Consider the following 19,551-nt stretch of genomic DNA (forward strand, 5'->3'; position numbering starts at 1 on the left):
CTCCTTACATTTTTCTCTGTTTTCCTAAAATGCTAGGGGGATTTTCATGTCTTGTCCTATGACCTCTAAATGTTTTGGTAATGGTAAATACTTCACACATTTTCCTACGTATAGCCCGTCTGCTCTGTGCTGTAGCTACTAGGGGACTGAGCTCAGGTTTAAATGAACGAAACAGGGGAGGATTATGGAAGAGGTGATGAGGTTGGAGGTCCCACTTGAATCCATGTGGTATCTGTTGTTTGTCCCTGGGATGAGCCTTGGACGAGACACAAAAAGCTATGGTTGGCACTGGCCACAGTAGCAGCAAAGTGTGATACAGCGAGGTGCTGGAGAGCGAAATCGACTACAGAGGGTAGCTGATTAGGAAACTGATTTTGATTGGTGCTGGCCATCCGAACATATAATATATTTGAGCAGAGGGTGCCTGCATAAATGGGAAAAGGTATGGGGAGATTGGCATGCTTATCGGGGTCTTTAAGAAGGGATATTTAGTTACAAGAAGGGGAGATTGTTATAACACTGCTATGATTATTCCAACAAGTGATAGTTGATTTGGCCTTTGTGCTCATGATTTACTGACTGATGATGGTCTGTGTGATGTGAACTCTATGTACTCTTGACTGAGCACTGTGAAATAAAAAGAAGTTTAAGAAAAATAAATTAATGGAACTGTGTTTTACCCTGACAAGTTGGTAGCGTTATTACTTGTGGTGGACTCACTTCCACCTCAATTAATAACCTACTTTCTTATAATTTCGCATAGACATTAAGTCCATTTTTAAGCTCCTCCAGTTTTTGGGCACATGTGAATACTGAGTAACATCCAAATATATGAGTTGATCAGGTTTACTTATGGCAGTGCTTAATTTGAGTGGTGGTTTCCAGTGCTCAGCCCCGGCACTTAATTGTCAACACCGGCGCTTGTGACAATCTGCCACAAGGTGGCGCTGTCTGGCTAATTTAGAGATCACCACAACAACAGTTGATTATTAATTTGAAATACATTAAAAATTACTATCACCTACGGCATTCTTATAGATTTGGACGTTTGAAATAGTCTGAATCTTCACACATGTAGGACTGTGATGGTTAGTAGATGTGTTGGTAATATCATTGGCAGTGCTGGGAGGAGCAATGTGTGGTACAAGCTGCATTGGCCTCCTGACGAGAGGCCTGGCACTTATGTTTTTCACAAATTAAGCACTGACATATGGTATCCATAATAGGACAAGAGAGTACAGATGTGGGGCGTGGCTTGGAAGCAGAACATGGCGGACGTGCTTTAGAGAACCTCGTTCGCATAAGCCAATTTTCACAAAAATCTGCGATATATCCCGACCTCCAGAGCTAAATCTGGCATCGCCGCCACAGAAGATGGTACAGAGTGCTGCTGGGGCTCAATTCTGCTGCGCAACTGTCCCTCGGGGCGGACACACGAGGGTGAGAGCAAGGCCGGGTGGGTGCGGCCTTTGTCGGGCAGACGCGACATGGCACTGGGCCAGACCTTGAGGCGAAGCATCAGAGGCAGTGCCGACCTGAGACTCCACCGGAGGTGAAGTGCCTGGCGGTCGTTAGACGGCGACGGACGTGACCTTGCCTTGCAGGTGCTGCCGCTGGCCCCCACCGTGGAGAAGTCGATACAGCGAGGGGCCGGTGGACCGGTGCGGACACCTAGCGTTTTTTTCTCAGTGCCTGGTGAGCTACCGTGAATGAGTAATGCGGTTGGGACGCTGGACCCGGGAGTTAGTGTCTGCTGTGTAGACTGGCTCGGAGATAATAACATGGTGTGGTGCCACCACACATAGAGATCAGCTGGGACCAGGCACCCTCGACTCGGCGCCTGGCGGCCTGAAATCAGACAGTGTACCCACGGTAAGACCATTTAAGCGCGATCTCCCCCTTGATGCCAGACCCATTATAAGCTCCCCCTAATACCAATGCACTGAAGCCGGCATAAGAGACACTACGAAGGGGGGCGATATTTAAGAGCCATATAAGCCATAACCGTGGACCCGGTGGGGCGAACCAGTTGCTTAAGGTCCTGAGATCCGGTTGGAACACGCCAGGCGGGGTTTGCCATCACGCCATCACGCCATAACCCAATTAGCTGCAGGCCATTAATCCTAGGACGGAACGGCGAGCCACAACATACCCGCTGGGTGCTGCAGACCCACGACCGGCGATACCACAACAACCTCCCACTGGATCCCGGGACACGTCGTGAGGCAGCTGCAGATTTGAAGCAAGACCCGCTGGTGGGCTACGAGGTTGGGGGTCCGGCGAGTCCGGTCTCTTTAGGGGGCCCACTTGGCCGGCTTTCTCGAAATGTGGAGGCGGCCGGGCTAGGCCTGGTGTGGCTTGTCGTCCGGGAGGCTGGGTTCTGTGAGGCCCGGCCTGGGATCCTGCCCCAGTGGGACCATTTGTGATCTACAGAAGAAGCAGCACACAAACTGTTCTGGGGCCTGGACCGCAGCAGCCACTCCGCAGAAGAAGTCAAACCACTTGTACTACCACCTGTGTGGCACCTCTGCACATAGGCCCTTTCCCTTCACCATGGGCAAGGACAAGTCGGGAAGTGCTGCCTCAAAACAGAGTGCTTTGGACCATTACACTACACCTGTGGGAGACTCAAGAGGGGAGGGGGCAGGTGGCCCTACCTCAGACAATGCAACCATACTAGCAGCAATTACCCAGTCGGGGGAGGCACTCGAAGCGAAGATTGGCGCAGTGAGATCCTAGGTCGCATTCCTGCATCAAGATCTCTGCAAGGCGGTTGACTGCATCGCGGAAGCTGAAACCTGAGTCTCAACTGTAGAGGACACTTTAACGTTCCTTGAAAAGAAGGTGAATAAGCTCACAGTGGTGACACAGGAACTGGCATCTCATGTTGAAGAGGCAGAGGGCAGGGCCCGTTGAAATAACTTGCGTCTGCTCGGTTTTCCAGAGGGCTGTGAAGGCCGGTGTATGAACAACTTCATTGTGAAGTGACTCAAGTCCTTGTTGCAGAAGAATCAATCTCCACCTGTTTTGTAGTGGAGAGACCCCACTGGGCGACAGGTGATTGCTAAGTTACGTAATTATGCAGATCGAGATGCAATACCAGGCTCATGCAGCAACAATGACAATCCCTTTTGGCCGCAAAACGTAGATTAAGGGAACTCAATGTTTCTTATATGCTTCTATATCCTGCCCGGATGAGAGTTAAATACAACTCAAAGTCCTAGTTCTTTGACTCTCCGGAGGCGGTGTTCTCCTGGGCTGATGAAACTACACATCTCAAACTGCACTCCCCGCCGCCGTTGGACTCAGACTCCTTCCGGGACTCGCACAGAGGCAGACAGAATAGAGACAATTCGAAGCAAAGGCACAGATCCCGCTCTAATTTGCGAGTCCAAGACCAGGAAGGAGCGACAGAATAATCACTAATTGAAATGGACATAGGGTCATGCAGCTCGGCTGGAGGTTAAGAGTCTCGCTCTTAAGATAATAACTATGGGGTCCACTATACTGGCTAATGGCGACACACGGAACGACCTCGCCCCTAGACTTTGGAATAATGTTTTATGTTATGTTATGTTATGTTAAAATAATTTCTATAGCGCTCTGTTACCCAGAGGTGTCCTGGCGCTGTGCACTACCCACCTGAGATTAACCAATGATTATGCTGAAAAAGGAGATTGTGTGAATAGCCAGGTTTTTAATTCTTTCCTAAAAGGGAAAAGCTCAGTGATGAGGTTTATAAGGTTGGGACGTTTGGGCAAACTTGATGGAGGTCCCTGGGTTTCCCCTGTTGGGGTCCTAGCGAGGTCTCCGCCACGACAGATACTCCTTGTTTATGGAAGTATAGAGGGTGGGGGTATGGGTATTGTTCGTTATATTTTATTTGTAAAGTTGCAGACACCGACTGCGCACTAAGATCATATGCTGACGTGCTAGTAATTGCAGAGATGGGCTACACGGCTGTTAGATGGCGCACCACACGCCTAGTCCGGGTAACCGAACATAATATCCTGGAATGTTAGGGTGCTCTTGAATAAAATCAAGAGGGGTGCAGTGCTTCGATCAGCAAAGCGCTGCAAAGCGGACATACTTCTACTCCAGGAGACCCATCTTCTGGGGAATAAACGCCATGCATCAATAGATTTTGTTAAACTACAGTATACCATTCTGGGTTTTTACGTGGCTCCCGAGGTACGGCGGTCCTCATACACCGCCGCGTGCCACATTGTATCTCTAAATATTGGTTAGACCCCGGGGGAGATATACCATCATTACAGGTACGTGGCCAGGGAGCAGTTAACCATAGGGAGTTATATGCCCCACACCCCATGGGAGAAACATTCTCGGATAAAGGCACACAGCTGTAGGGGTAAACTTTCGGTCGGCCTGACAATCCTAGGTGGGGATTGGAATTATGGGATGACACCCCAAGATTGCTGGTGGGCCATGGAGAAAGAACCTCGCACCAACAAATCCAAATTGAAGTCTTTGGCCACTACACTTGGGTGGTCAGACACATGATGTGCTTTTCATCCCTCGACGAGCGGGTTCCCCTATACATCGGCGCTACACAATACACTGTCACGACTTGACTACATAATCCTCCCTCACAGTTATAGTCATAGGGCATCACACACGTCCATCCTACCCAGGGCACTCTCGGATCATTCTTGTTCAGCTCAAGCTGCGCCTGAAAACTCAACTTGCCCCATATCGCTGGCGTATGTTCCCTTGGCATCTTAGAGACTCTAATTATCAAGAAGTCCTTCAACAGGCCAGCACTGATTACCTCTTGGCCAATTCAGACACAGCCCCGTCCAGAATTATCCTGTGGGAGGCTCTTAAGCCTTTGATTCGGGGAATAGATATAAGTTTCCGAAATGGCAAAAAGCGTAAACGACTAGCCCAAATACTGACCTTGAGGATCTCCAGCAATCACTAGAGTCACAAGTGGCGACCTTGACCACCCCAGAATCGCGGCGTAACCTTCTCTTAATCCAGCAACAAATACATCAACTTCTCACCAATGAGGCACAAGAGATCTGGTTGGCAACACAACAAAGGATATATCATTGAAGTTACAAGTCCAGTAAAATGTTACATCGACTATGTCAAGCCAAGATGGCCCCTATTCCCGTGCCGATACTGCGAGATGCAGACGGAGTGTTATGCACCTCCGCAGAGTCGGTAGTTCAGGTCTTCGTGACATTTTATGCCTCACTGTACAAGCAACGGAAGCTCATATCAGAAAGCCTCATCGCCGAATTCCTGTCAGATATCCACCCCACAAACTTTTGGATCAGTTAAGGGACCGGGTAAACTAGACAAGCTAAGAGCAGCATTGATTAACACCCACCCTTGTAAAGCGGCTAGTCCCAACGGATTCCCTAGTGACTTTTTGCAGTCACATATGACAACGTTGGGCTCACACTTCTTAGCTGCATTACAAGAGGCTCTCGAGCAACACATTCTACCCACAGACAGGCGGCATGCGGAAATCGTAGTATTTCTCAAAGCTGGTCGCCCCCCCCCCCCCCCCCGGAAGATCCTGCTTCATATCGCCCTACCTCACTGCTCAATTTTGAGCCTAAACTCCTCGGTAAAGTCCTTGCTGATCGTCTTCGATCATGCATTCACGACCTCATTCAACCAGACCAGGCTGGCTTTATGCCACAGCAATCCATCAGGCACAACATCATACGGGTTCATAATGCTATTGCTATGGCCTAAGAGCATGGCTGGCCGCGACCATTCTGTTGGCCAACATTGATAAGGCGTTTGACTCTCTAAGTTGGACGTATCTCTTCAAACTCCTTTGCACCAATAATTTTGGACCTCGATTTCTAGCATAGACAGACCTATAGACAGACCTCTTGGCCTTGGTTCGAGTGGCAGGCAATCTGTCTCCCCCCTTTACCATCCACCGCGGCACGCAACAGGGCTGCCCCCTATCTTCACTGCTCTTCACCCTGGCCATAGAGCCCCTGGCGGTATGCGTTCGACAGGACCCGCTGATTCGAGGGTTCGAGTGGTCGCAAGAATACTGACAGAATTGCACTCTACGGAGATGACGCCCAATTCTTTCAGACAGACCTGTGGTCCTCTGGACCCCGTATCCTTCAGATCCTTCGAGTATTCAGGGAAACTACTGGGTTGGGAACCAACCCCTCCAAATCTACACTTTTCCCGTGTGCGAAGACCAGAAGCGTTAGACCTGGGCCGGACAATTATCTCATGCTACAGATGGATTTAATACTTGGGAGTATTCATATCGCCGCGTCCTATGGCTTTGTGGACGCATAACATCATTCCTTTGCTCCCCGCGGTTCGTAGCAAAACTACAGTATGGTCCCAACGCCCCCTATCATTATACAGGTGTTCAACCATTTTTAAAATGGTGTCCCTACCCCGTTTATTATATCGCCTGCAAACCTTGACTGACTAACTGACTGAAGGTATTTATAGAGCGCACTACTGCCGAGGCATCTTGGTGCTGGGTAATGTGATTAAGCATAACGGCCGGCATGTTTAGGGTTGGGAGAAGAGCCATGTTTTAATTTCCTTCCTGAAGACAGATCTATTTGGTAAAATTCTCAGGTGTGTGGGCAGTGAATTCCATAGTTTGGATGCCAAGAAGGAGAAGCCTTTTCCTCCACACCTTACTCTCTTTATCTTTGGGAGTTGTACCAAGCCAAGGGTGGCCGACCTTAAAGACCGTGATGGTACATATCGGGAAAACAGGGATTGCACATCCTTGGCCCCACCACCAAACAAGGCTTTATGCACCAGGCATAGCGTCTTAAAGTCAAAACGTCGTCGGACTGGGAGCCAGTGAAGTTGTTTTATACTGCTCGATGTAGAGTGATGTTTGGGTAATTTGAGCAAGAGTCTAGCTGTCGCGTTCTGGATTGACTGAAGTTTGGCAAATTGAGCGGCACCCGCTCCCAAATATAGAGCGTTACGATAGTCAATCCTGGACAGAATCGTGGCTATTACCACGGTTTTCCTCAAGGAAAAAGGAATGAATGGAATAATCTTCCTCAGGCCTTTTAACATAAAAAAACAAGCTGATGCAACTTGGTTAATGTGAGGGGCCCAGGTGAGGTCTTTATCAAACATAAAACCGAGGTTCCTGGCTTTGTTGACCGGTGCGGGACAGGTACCGGCTGCAGTTGGCCACCAAAGATGGTTCCAGATCGAGATTTTCTGACCAAACTCTGTCACCTCGGTTTTATCTGTGTTAAGCTTTAAAAAGTTAGAGTTCATCCAGGTCATCAGGGCAGAAGTGCATTTGAAAAATTCGGCTGCCGTGGCATCCACTGACTGTGTTACAGACACTATAAGCTGCGTGTCATCAGCATATGACACCAGCGTGAAGCCATAACTTTTTATTAGTCTGGCCAGAGGGGCTACATAAATATTAAAAAGTGTGGGGGATAGGGCTGAGCCTTGAGGGACTTCGCCGGGGAGTGTAAACTCCTCAGACCAATATCCATCCCAAAAAATCACTTGTTCCCTAGAGGATAGAAAGGAAGAGAGGAGGGCAAGAGCTATACCACTGATACCTACATCCTGTAGCCTTTGTATTAATACCGCGTGGTTCACGGTATCAAAGGCTGCTGTTAAATTAAGCAGGACCAGTACAGCCCTTCCTCCATCATCCATCACCTTACGCATTTCCTCTGCTGCCATGATCAAGGTTGTCTCCGTAGAGTGTATTGCTCTGAAGCCATGTTGTGTGGTGTCAAGGATGTTATTAGTCTCTAGATGTTAATTCTATTGAGATCTCCAGATACGTTCTTTTTGCCTGCACTTAATTTGAGCTAATTTGAGATCTGCAGAGTACCAGGGGGGCGACGCCTTTTTTTGTCGAGAGCGCATCATCATTTCTGGTGCAACAATGTTCGCTGCTCTATTTAGCCAGTTGTGGAGAACTGTCGCAGCTTGATTAGAGTCAGTAGGAATTGCAGGCCTTTCGCTTAGTGCTGACATACAATCATTTTTGCTGACTGACTTCCAAGCACGATGTTTGACAACCGAAGGTCTAATCCTCCGCCCACCATTTAATGTCGCTAGCGTGATGGTAAACTGCGCAGCAGAGTGGTCGGACCAGGGTAATGGGCAGACTTTCTTAACCTCTATAAGAGAGTTGTTCGTGCAGATACCATCTAATGTATGCCCTGCTAGATGTGTAGGCTCACAAACAATTTGATTTAGTTCAAAGCTAGCTAGTTTATCTAATAAACTGGTAGTATCAGGATTATTGTTGTCTTCCAAATGGAAGTTAAAATCACCTAGTATGGTGAAAGATTCCCATATAACATCCCCACTTTTGGTTTACGTAACTTAATGCAATTTTGAACAGGTTTCTGTGACAGGGTGGCACGATCCGGGTAGCACTCCACACATGTACACAATCAACTTATTATGGTGGCATTGCGGCGGCCGATATCTATGCATAATATTCCGCATCCCATCTCCTTGTTATCAACGAGTGCTGGTACGGTGCTCAGTCCGACCCTGCATATGTGGTAGAGAGGCTGGCAATGGAGGACACCCCATTGCAGAAACTCCTGTACAGTCACATTAAACTAGATGCCCTCCCCTCAGCCAGCAGTTATGGAGACGCACAGTGAAGACCATGGGTTGGATGCGAAGATTGACAAAAACAACCCCCTTTTAGCAGGGTCTCTCCCTTGGTTGGCTTTCGCAAATGGTACCTTATTGGAATCTCCACCTTAGGCGACATTATGCATGGTTGCATTCATAAATCCTTTCAGCAACTACAAACCGAGTTCCACTTACATAAATCTCAGTTCCACCGCTACCTACAACTGCAATATGCTCTTAACCCCTGGACATTCCCCGACACAGCCACATCTCTGCTCACCTGAGAGACCTGCACTGGCTCCCCGTCAACAAGAGGATCACCTTCAGACTCCTCAGCCACGCACACAAGGCTCTCCACGACGCGGGCCCCGAATACCTCAATACCCGCCTCACGTTCTACACACCTACCCGCCAGCTCCGCTCCGCAAACCTCGCCCTCGCCACCGTCCCACGGATTCGCAGAACCACCACCGGAGGAAGATCTTTCTCCTACCTGGCGGCCAAGATGTGGAACTCCCTCCCCACCCCCCTTCGACTGACCCAGGACCATCTCTCCTTCAGGAAGCACCTCAAGACCTGGCTTTTGGAGCAGTAGCGGCACCCCCCTCCCAGCGCCTTGAGTCCCTCGCGGGTGAGTAGCGCGCTCTACAAATGTCCTGATTGATTGATCCGTCATTTGGAGTCCCTACCAGAATTCCACCCACTAGAAGGTCGTTAACCAATGGGGGACCTAGGGACGCACAAAATTAAGCAAATATATCAGACATTAACCACCCATACACACAACACACTACACAAGACCGGAGCAGCCTGGGAAGCGGATGTGCCGACCTTGACGGATGACGACTGGACTGAGGCCCTAGCTAGCCCCCGACAGGCGGTCTCCTTGAGATTCCGGCTCATACAATTTAAGTATCTCCACTGTATATGCTACACTAGATCCCGGTTGTGGAAGATGGGAGTTATCCAGTCACCCCAGTGCCTTCGCTGTACAAAAGAGGAGGGCTCATTTCTGCACACGGTGTTGAGCAGTGGGATGATACAATCATTCTGGAGGAAGATGGTGTCCTGCCTGGGCCAGGTGCTGGCCTGGACCATTCCATTTGACCCCAGACTGCTGCCCCTCCATAGCACGGAACAAATTGGAGGTAATTGCTATAAACAGCACCTCCTGTTCCTGGGCCTAACTTTGGCCAAAAGGGACATAGCCAAGAAGTGGAAAGCGACCTCCCCGCCGAGTTTAGGGAGATGGAAAAAGACATTAGATAGATGCATGGCTGCCAAAATTGTAGTTTTTCAAGCACTGGGATGTCCTCAGAAGCACAGGAAGATTTGGTCCCGCTTGGCGACATATTTAGGTATTAGCTTTCCCCCCCAGCCACATTTCGGCCTTCCATAATTCCCCAAGAGACACATGCGACACAGTCGTAAATTAGAGACAGGTAAGTTTAAAGGCTTTTCCTTGACACGCCATAAGCATATGCAATTACGAACAGTCAGCAGGATTCGCTGTAGTGTGTTAATTATCAGTTCTGGTGTTTTATAGGCCAAGTTGTTATTGAAACTTAAAACCAGGTAAGCGATGTCTTTTTTATCATATGTATTGTACTCCCCGGGCTCAGCCCATTTTGTACCCATAAAAACGAATACAAATTTGTTGTTAAAAAAAAAAAAAGAGAGAGTTCAGATGTTCGATCACTCCCTCTCACATGCAGGATCTGGGTGAAAACAGAACTGCAGGTATTATTTGCAACATGAACAGCATTTACCATGAGAGATTTGGCATTTTGTGAATGTCACAGGAACATATTCTTGGAGATAGCTTCTCTAGAACAGATTCCTACAAGTCCATTTTGCTCCTGAATCTCATATAACCAATTCTTGGTTCTCACAGCAACAGGGTAGCTGCCTGTGTGAGTCTGCACTCTGCAGGGCAAGCCATGTGTGTATTCCCAGTTCTTTGGGCTTGAGAGCAGCACTAGAAATAAGTGTATTTCTCCATTCTCACCACTAGATGGCAGGGCACGGCATAGTTGCAGTGTTCCATTCTACGGGATTCAATGGCATACCCGTGGTTTTATAGGTTTGAAGTAGGGTGTATATAGGGTTTAAGTGGGCCGGGCAGGTGCTGAGACGGGTCCCTATCGGGCTCTCCATTTTTGCCCTCACCCTCAGGGTGAATAAAGGTCTTTCCTCTGCCGCCGTGCCGCCCTTCACTGCCTCTGGGGTAACTTCAAAGAGACTCGTTATATTTCTTTCAATCTCATCGTTTCAGAACTGAAGCATGTTCAGTTTTATTTACAACAAAGCCATAGTTGGTGCTTATTTGGCTTACGCAAATAACAACCATTGACAAAGCCAATCGTCCTGGCTTGTTGTAGCTGTAATGTTACTTTTCGAATTAGATCTTGGACCCCAGCTAGGCCAGCAGCCAGGGAAACCTAGCCAACCTAGGACTATCCAGGGTGCCCTGACTTGCGTGGCTCTCACCTCTTTTTATTACCCATAATGCTTTACAAACCTCAAAGTTTGACTATAAACAACCCATTTTCCTCACATATCTGTGATGGGAGGTTCTAGAATCTGCAGAGCCACAAAACCTTGCACGCGACATTTCGCCAGGTCTCCCGATGCAAAGGCAGGGGAAGCACTTCCCCTGCTCCCGAGGCTGAAAACAAAATGAAACCCCACTGCTGTATACAGCAGAGGGATTTCCTGGACGTGCACAGGTGACGTAACGGTTACATCCTCCACACACGGCCACTATGGCGGAGGATGGAATCATTATTACATCCTTTGCACAGAAAGGGTTAAGCCACACCCCTTGGAGAGAGCTCGCAGGTTTTTCATCCCACTTACAGCCCTGGGTGTATAGCTGTAGGCTCTTGGACAATTGTAAGAACGGGGTGCAGCATGAATCCCAACAGCCTCTCTATCTGCCCTAATTAGATTAGCAATATCAGGCCACGTGGATGGAGCACGAAGTAATGAAACCATGGCGCCCTAGGATTGGAGCCTGAAGCCGTCACTTCCTGCTGCACAAACTCTGCGGTTCTAATCCCAGCTCATCTAATGACGAATCTCTGTGCATTTGACTTTAGGCTCTCGATTCAGGCAGAAACTATTCTTACTTTTTGTTTGTTTTTCAGGACAAGGATTTCCTTCCTCTAAACCCTGGGGATCCCATCTTCCAGACCCTGGAGGGGTCAGAGGTCATCTATGAAGGCGAGTCGACCATCTACCCTTTCTTCATCAACGAGGCCGCTTACTACGAAAAGGAAATCGCCTTTTGCAAGTCAGAGAAGAAGTGGATTTCTGTCCCGGCCATTCAAGCACAGCTGGTCTGACCTGGGAGGTGTGCAGGGCTGGGGAGAGGAACAGAACAGGTCCTCTGGGGGATACATGGGTACTTGTGGGGTACAGGAAAAATGAAGAGAGCCAAAGTGAGAGGATAGCTGTTACCAGTCGAAAGGAACGAAGACCTCAAAGCTTCAGACCAAAGACAAGAGACTAGGAGGACATTGATGGGCAGCAGTGCTTAATTTGAGCTGGCGGTTTCCGGTGTGCGACACCAGCACTTATTTGTCAATTCGAGTCAGCCACACAGTTGCACTGTTTGCCCAATATAGAGATGAGCACAACAACAGTTGTTTATTAATTAAATATACATTAAAATCACTGACACTTGCTGCCCAAGCCATTCCTATAGCTCCGGGGTCCTGGCACAGTCTGAATTCTCACACTTGTAGGAGTGTGGTGGTTAGTATTTGTTTGTTGACATTGTCATTGGCAGCGCTGGCAGGGGCATCGGGTGGTGCGAGCTGCAGCGACCTCCTGACGAGGGCCCGGCACTCATTGTTTTACAAATGAAGCACTGAATGGCAGTGAGAGCAGGCGAAAGAAAGATCGGGTGAAAAGGGTCAGTCCTGCGGGACACCAGTTGGGCGATCAGTGACTCCTTACAGGTGGAGAGCTACTTTCCAAATGCCCTCTTCTCCACGTACTGTACGGTAAAACTTGTAGGTAATTTAAGTGCCGGGGCTCTCGTCAGGAGGCCACTGCATCTTGCACCAGCCCATAGCTCTTTTCAGCGCCACCTGTGACGGAACCAACAAAACTACTAACCATGAAACCCCACAGGTATGACAGTTCAGACTATTCCAGCCCCCCAAAGCTACAGGAATGACCTGGGGGGCAGGCAATAGGCATTTTTAAGGTATATTGATTTAATGAGCAACTGTTGGTGTGCCCGTCTCTATATTAGAAAAACGGCGCCATCATGTGGTAGACTGTCATAAGCGCCGGTGTTGACGATTAAGTGCTGGTTCCAAGCACCGGAAACCACCGGCTCACATTAAGCACTGGTAAAACAACAGGTGAGAGCGCAAAACACAGAGGAAATTCAGTGGAATTTAGACACATTACAATTCACAGAACATCCGAAAGAAAGGAAAAGGGAGAGGGCATAGGAGAGAATGCCCTCAGGAGAAGGGGAAGGATTAAAACATCAAGGCAGAAGACGTTTGGAGGAGAGCAATGCTTGATTTGGGCCTGTGTTGGCTGATGCTTGGCACCGGTGCTTATTTATAAAAACTGTAAACCTATGGAAGGTTTGGGTCCACATTGCACACCAGGAAGGACCACAGCACTTTTTATACAAATAAGACTTCTAGTGGCACAAGTTCAATACACAATTCAACATATACCGAGCCGGTGTAAGTTCAATACACAATTCAACATATACCGAGCCGGTGTAAGTTCAATACACAATTCAACATATACCGATCCGGTGTAAGTTCAACACACAATTCAACATATACCGAGTTACACAATTCAACATATACCGAGCCGGTGTAAGTTCAATACACAATTCAACATATACCGATCCGGTGTAAGTTCAATACACAATTCAACATATACCGATCCGGTGTAAGTTCAATACACAATTCAACATATACCGAGCCGGTGTAAGTTCAATACACAATTCAACATATACCGATCCGGTGTAAGTTCAATACACAATTCAACATATACCGATCCGGTGTAAGTTCAATACACAATTCAACATATACCGAGCCGGTGTAAGTTCAACACACAATTCAACATATACCGAGTTACACAATTCAACATATACCGAGCCGGTGTAAGTTCAATACACAATTCAACATATACCGATCCGGTGTAAGTTCAATACACAATTCAACATATACCGAGCCGGTGTAAGTTCAATACACAATTCAACATATACCGAGCCAGTGTAAGTTCAATACACAATTCAACATATACCGATCCGGTGTAAGTTCAATACACAATTCAACATATACCGAGCCGGTGTAAGTTCAATACACAATTCAACAAATACCGAGCCGGTGTAAGTTCAATACACAATTCAACGTATACCGAGCTGGTGTTGTCAACCCACAAGCTCGTGTGGTTTATTTCACAACTATTCTCATATTTTTGAAAAACCAATATATACATTAACACCATCTCAAATATAGTGAGTAATGAGTTCATGTAGTGTCACACAATTCGTAATTGTTATTGTATGTAATGTCAAACCGGTAAAATTGTGTTCTTTAACATGACATGGTGTTAATGTATATATTGGTTTTTCAAAAATATGAGAATAATTATGAAATAAACCACACAGGCTTGTGGATTGACAACACCGGCTCGGTTTATGTTGAATTGTGTATTGAACTTGTGCCACTAGAAATCTTATTTGTATTTATAAAAACTGGCACTGTATGATGCCATGCCACCAAATAGTGGCACTGTCTGCCTCATTTTAACACCATCAAAGTGTTTCGCTGTGCCATATATTTACGGTTAAAAAAAACATAATGGACTGGTGGGTCTAGTCCATTCTCAGAACTCAAGGGGGCAGATTTACAAGAAAGTGACGCATCTGTACAGATGCGTCACTTTATCTGCGCCACACTTAGAAACCCTTGCTCCACCATAGATGCGCCGTATTTACAATACGGCGCACTATGGCGCAAGGATTGACAGATGTGTCAGAAATTCTGACGCATCTGTTGGCGGAAAAGTCACGCATTTGCTGGAGTCGTTTCGCAAGCACTGCTTGTTGAGGCCTATTCCCACTTCACTGCGTCACTACTTACGCCTGCTTGAAGCAGGCGTAAGGTTTTGACGCAGTGGCGTCCTAAAAGTGGCGCAGTGAAATCTTGTATATTTCACTGAGTCACTTTTACGAGGCCTTCCTGCGTGGGAACGCCCACCCTGCATACATTATACCTGACGCAGGTATAATGTGACGCAGGGCTTTACAACATGACGCATCTCCCTAGATGCGTCACGTTGTAAATAGGCCGCCTTGTTTGCGCCGCTGTTGCGTCAAAAAAGTGACGCAACTGCAGCGTAAAAGTCACGCAAGGGGCTTGTAAATCTGCCCCTAGGTGTTTTGGAATAGTGCAAAATCTCTCACTTGTATGAGTGTGATAGTTATAGGTGAGGGCTGAAGCTGGCATTTGGCAGACCTGGAAAGGGGCAGTGGATGGGGTGAGCACCGGCGGCTTCCTGAGAAGTAAGCTGCACCCTGACCCTTACTTTTCTTTACGAATTCACCACTGTTAAAGAGACATGAGGGGAAGGTAAGAGTGGAAAGCGAGAATAGCCTAAAGAGACATGAGAAAGGCGAGGTGAAGCAGATGAGAGGATCTTGTGAAGTTGAGGGAATCATAGCAAACAGGATACAGAAGATACATGGAGGAGGAAACGACAGAGAACAGATTAGGAGAACATAAGGACAGGAGGAAGCTAATGAGACTTAGCACCTGATTTGGACCTTGGCGGACGGGTTACTCCATCACAACGTCGAGGGATATCCCATCCGCCGTAATATAAATCTCATAGGATATAATGAGATTTACATTTTGTCGGACGGGATATCCGTCACCGTTGTGATGGAGTAACCCATCCGCCAAGATCTCAATCAGGCCCTCATTTAGTAATAGAATAGAACTGAGAACTTCAGAAGAGCGAGAAAGAAAGCGAGGGAGCCAAAGGAACGTGATAAAGGGAAACAGGAACGACATAAAGGGAAACATGAAATGTGAGTAATGAGAGATGGGGAAGTCTGGGGCAACAACCACACGGTACAGATTGGGCATGCGCGTGAGATGCTATTACGTTGTCACCGGTATCCACTGGAAAGGTATCTTTGACACTTCAAAATGAATGTTTCTGTCAATGGTATTGAATAAACTGCAGTTAACTATGCAAATACTGTGTGAAATTCAAGCTTGCGACGTATCTCAAAAATTGGCGATGACGGCCTCCATGATGAAATGGTTTAACGGCCATTGCAAATAACACTGATGCGCTCTGGTCGGTTATCACCGTGTCTAGTGGCATTAACCTTATTCACAGGCATAACATCACCGGAAGCTTGCTCTTCAGTTGAAAGAAGGAAATGGATGAGCCGTGCCCTCCATGTAAACAAGCATTTTGCAATGCAATAGGTCTCGCATTTTTAGAAACTTTAACCTATTGGTATTGTAAATGACAATGCCTTTTATGACTGGAGTTGTTTTTTAAACACTAAATACATGGTGTTGTCATTCACAATGCCAATAGGTCAAAATCTCGCAATTGCAAAACCAATTGCATTGCAAATGTGATAAGTTCTCGGATAAACAGTTTGAAGAGAGAGATTGAAGTTAAAGAAGCCACTCTCTGCTGGGATTGTGTTTGATAAATAAACTACCACAATACTACAAGAAACCTGTGAAGGCTCTTCTTTTCATGGCGACGAGGATGGGATCCGAACCCACGTGTGCAAAGCACAATGGAAAGTCGGTGGGAGAACATTCTTAACCACTGATGCTAGTGGTGTTGGCATTGGGGCAGTGTTATCACAAAAGGTTGGTAGTGAAGAAAGACTCATTGGCTTTGCCTCCGGAAGATTACAGGGGGCGGAAAGGTCTTTTCCAGTAATTGAGAGGGAAGCCTTAGCGTGCTGTTGGGGAATGCGCCACTTCATGTTTTATCTATGGGGTCTTCCTTTCAGAATGCGTACTGATCATAAGCCATTATTGTATATCTTCAAAGGCGGAAAGGGATTGGAAGGGAATATAACCCCAAGAATTTCTAGATGGTTACTATCTGTTATGGAATTTAATTATGAAGTTGAATACTATAAGGGAAAGAAAAATGTGATTGCCGATTATTTTTCAAGAATTCCTTTGGATGAAGACTGTAATGAAATTTGTGGTGATATAAATAGCGATATTTGTGGGAACACAGGAGTCCTTGATTTATCGTCTGAAGAATGGAGCAAAGCCATGGAAAGCGATTCAGTATCGGGAAAAGTGGAATCTAGGAGTTAAGGAAGAATTGAGCTTATGCAATGGGAACATTATGAGGAGATGGCAAATTGTACCTCCTAGGAGTATAGAGAAACATATTCTTGAATTAATACATGAGGGTCATCCAGCTCAGGGAATGTCAAAACGAAGAGTTCAAGAATGATTCTCGTGGCCGGGGGTTGATTGTGAAGTTGAGGCCTTAGTGAAAGATTGCCAATTTTGCTTGAATAGTGATAAGTCCAAAGTTGTACGTCAACCCTGTTTAGAATGCACAACATTTCCATCGAGACCATGGGAAAAATTATCCATGGATTTTATTGGACCAGTTAATAAATTGGGAATGAGAGATAGGTTTATCCTAGTCCTCGTTGACTATCACTTTGTGATAGAAACTATGGGAGAAATCAATACCAGTAATGTCATAAAATTTCTTGAAAGGGTTTTTCTTTAGGAAGGAATACCGGGTAGTATTGTGACTGACCACGGAGGGCAGTTTATTTCAAGGGAAATGGTAGATGACTTCAGTAGGATGGGTATCACACATGAGAAGGTAGCTCTTTTTAGACCTCAGGCAAATGGTCTGGTAGAAAGAGTTAATCGAATTGTTATGGAAAATATACAGTTGTCTCTTGCAAATGGATTGTCTTGGAGACAAGAGTTGAGGAAAATGATGTGGATGCATAGAATTACTCCCCATTCCAGTCCTGGAGTAGCTCCTTTTGTGTCTCTCAAGGGTAGAGAACCAGGAAAAAAAGAATGTCCTGTGTGGTTGTGCAAGAAGGAAAGGATATGGATTGATCGTGAACAAGTGTTAAAAAAGGTGGAAGAAGGTCAAGAAAAGATGAAAAGTGTATATGATTCCAGGAAAGGTGTAAAACAAGTGCATATTCAAAGGAAAGATTGGGTTGTAGTACGGAAAAATGAATGGGTTCGCAAAGGTGAAAGCAAATATATAGTCAAAGCTGTAAGATCTAATGTTGTCAATTTGGAAGATGGTACGACTTGGAGTTTAGGGAATGTTTGCAAAGTACGTCGACCGTAAGATATCGATGGTTAAATGTATCTGAGAATATTGGGTATAGATTCCCAAAGCTTATTTTTTATATTTTATTGTTTTGATTAATCTTTTTCTTTTGTTCTTTCTTTATATCATTATTATTGTATATTTTCATGTTGTTGTATTGTATGAAAAGGAGATATGTAGAGATGTCTATTGCTTATGTCATAGCCCTGTTACTTAGCTACAGATAGAATGAAAGCAGTGATACGTTCTAGGAGAAACAGTTTGAAGAGAGAGATTGAAGTTAAAGAAGCTACTCTCTGCTGGGACGCTGTTTGATAAATAAACTACCGCAATACTACAAGAAACCTGTGAAGGCTCTTCTTTTCAAAATGCTTGTTTTAGCAGTCGTGTACCAGTTTTTATGACCAGGTGAGCCGGTTTTTACTGTTGATTTACCTGATGTTACCAGTTTTTAGCTATCTGTTTTACTGACGGGGCCACTTTTATTTTGGGGCCTTGTGAAATCCATAAACTGTCTGAAATCTGAGTCTACGTATGGAGCTGAGAACCCACGTCAGTGCTCTAAGAATTCTCACTGATTGGCTAATGTGACATATCATAGGGTGTTGAAGAAAGGTTTTGTGATACCAAGACAGTGTCTGTTAGTCGGCTTTCAAAGAAGCCTAGCGGCCATAACCTGGAGTCCAAGAGATCCTCCTGGAATCATGAGGACTGGCGCTGCGTAAAGGTGCCAACCCTTACTGCTGGAAAGAGACGCATTGGAGGTACCTCTGAAGAATAAAGCTGGCTAGAAGATGGAGAGGACTGAACCAACATCATTTTGTACCACCTGCATTGAGAAGCCTAAAGGAGACTGGCACTTTGTGGCCATTTTGCTTTTGAGTCTGGTGTGAGCAGAAGGATTCTGCAAAACTCCCCTGGAGCTTGAGGATCTGAGGCTACATGAGGTGGTTTCCATGGCCTACATTTGAGGCACTGCAGAGAGTACCTTCATGACCTATACTCTGCAGCACCCCTGCTGCCAGAGAATGCTGAAGCAGGGGCACATGGGGACATCCTTAAACCCCTGCTTCACAGGATGGTGGAGCCTCCCCTGTAAGTAACTCTCGACTGACTTCTACTGTTACTTGGGCTTGGGGCAACTGCTAATCTTGACTGCTCCTAACTCCACAGCAACCGCGTGGAAGCCACAGAGAAACATGGGGAAAGGTGGGACCAGGAGGACCATATGAGCAGACTGGGTAGGTGAACAGGCAGCTAACTGCCCCAAACAGTTGCAAGATAAAGGTCCCTACAACTCCCTGGCACAGGTGAGAATGGCAAAATCCAGATCCCAATTCTTACCGGCCTACCCATAACCAAGATGGGCACACCGGGACATGGAGGTGAGGGAGAGATCCCTGGTGGCCAGATCCCTGGTGGGCATAGCAATAGACAGAATGCTACATTACACACTCTGTGAAATACTGCCTGTTATTTTCCCATATGTAGTATTAGTGTAGTCAGGAATTGTTACGTGTAGAGTCAGTTTGTTTAGAAAAAATAATGTTCTTACATTGGGATAAAGCACTGGCAGGACATCAA

The 19,551-nt window shown here is 46.4% G+C and overlaps 1 protein-coding gene across 3 annotated transcripts in view; it reads left to right on the forward strand.

Moving 5' to 3' along the window:
- The window catches only part of LOC146839531 (N-acyl-aromatic-L-amino acid amidohydrolase (carboxylate-forming)-like), a 375,658-nt gene extending 359,299 nt beyond the window's left edge, over window positions 1–16,359 (forward strand). For all 3 annotated transcript variants that reach the window (XM_085651586.1, XM_085651587.1, XM_085651589.1), the window contains one exon: window positions 11,760–16,359. In XM_085651586.1, the coding sequence (XP_085507712.1) occupies window positions 11,760–11,957 (198 nt within the window). In that variant the 3' untranslated portion in view covers window positions 11,958–16,359. The remainder of the gene's footprint in view (window positions 1–11,759) is intronic.
- Window positions 16,360–19,551: the final 3,192 nt, after the last annotated feature.

Source organism: Triturus cristatus, chromosome 4_1 (genome assembly GCF_964204655.1).
Source record: "Triturus cristatus chromosome 4_1, aTriCri1.1, whole genome shotgun sequence".
Lineage (NCBI taxonomy): Eukaryota > Metazoa > Chordata > Amphibia > Caudata > Salamandridae > Triturus > Triturus cristatus.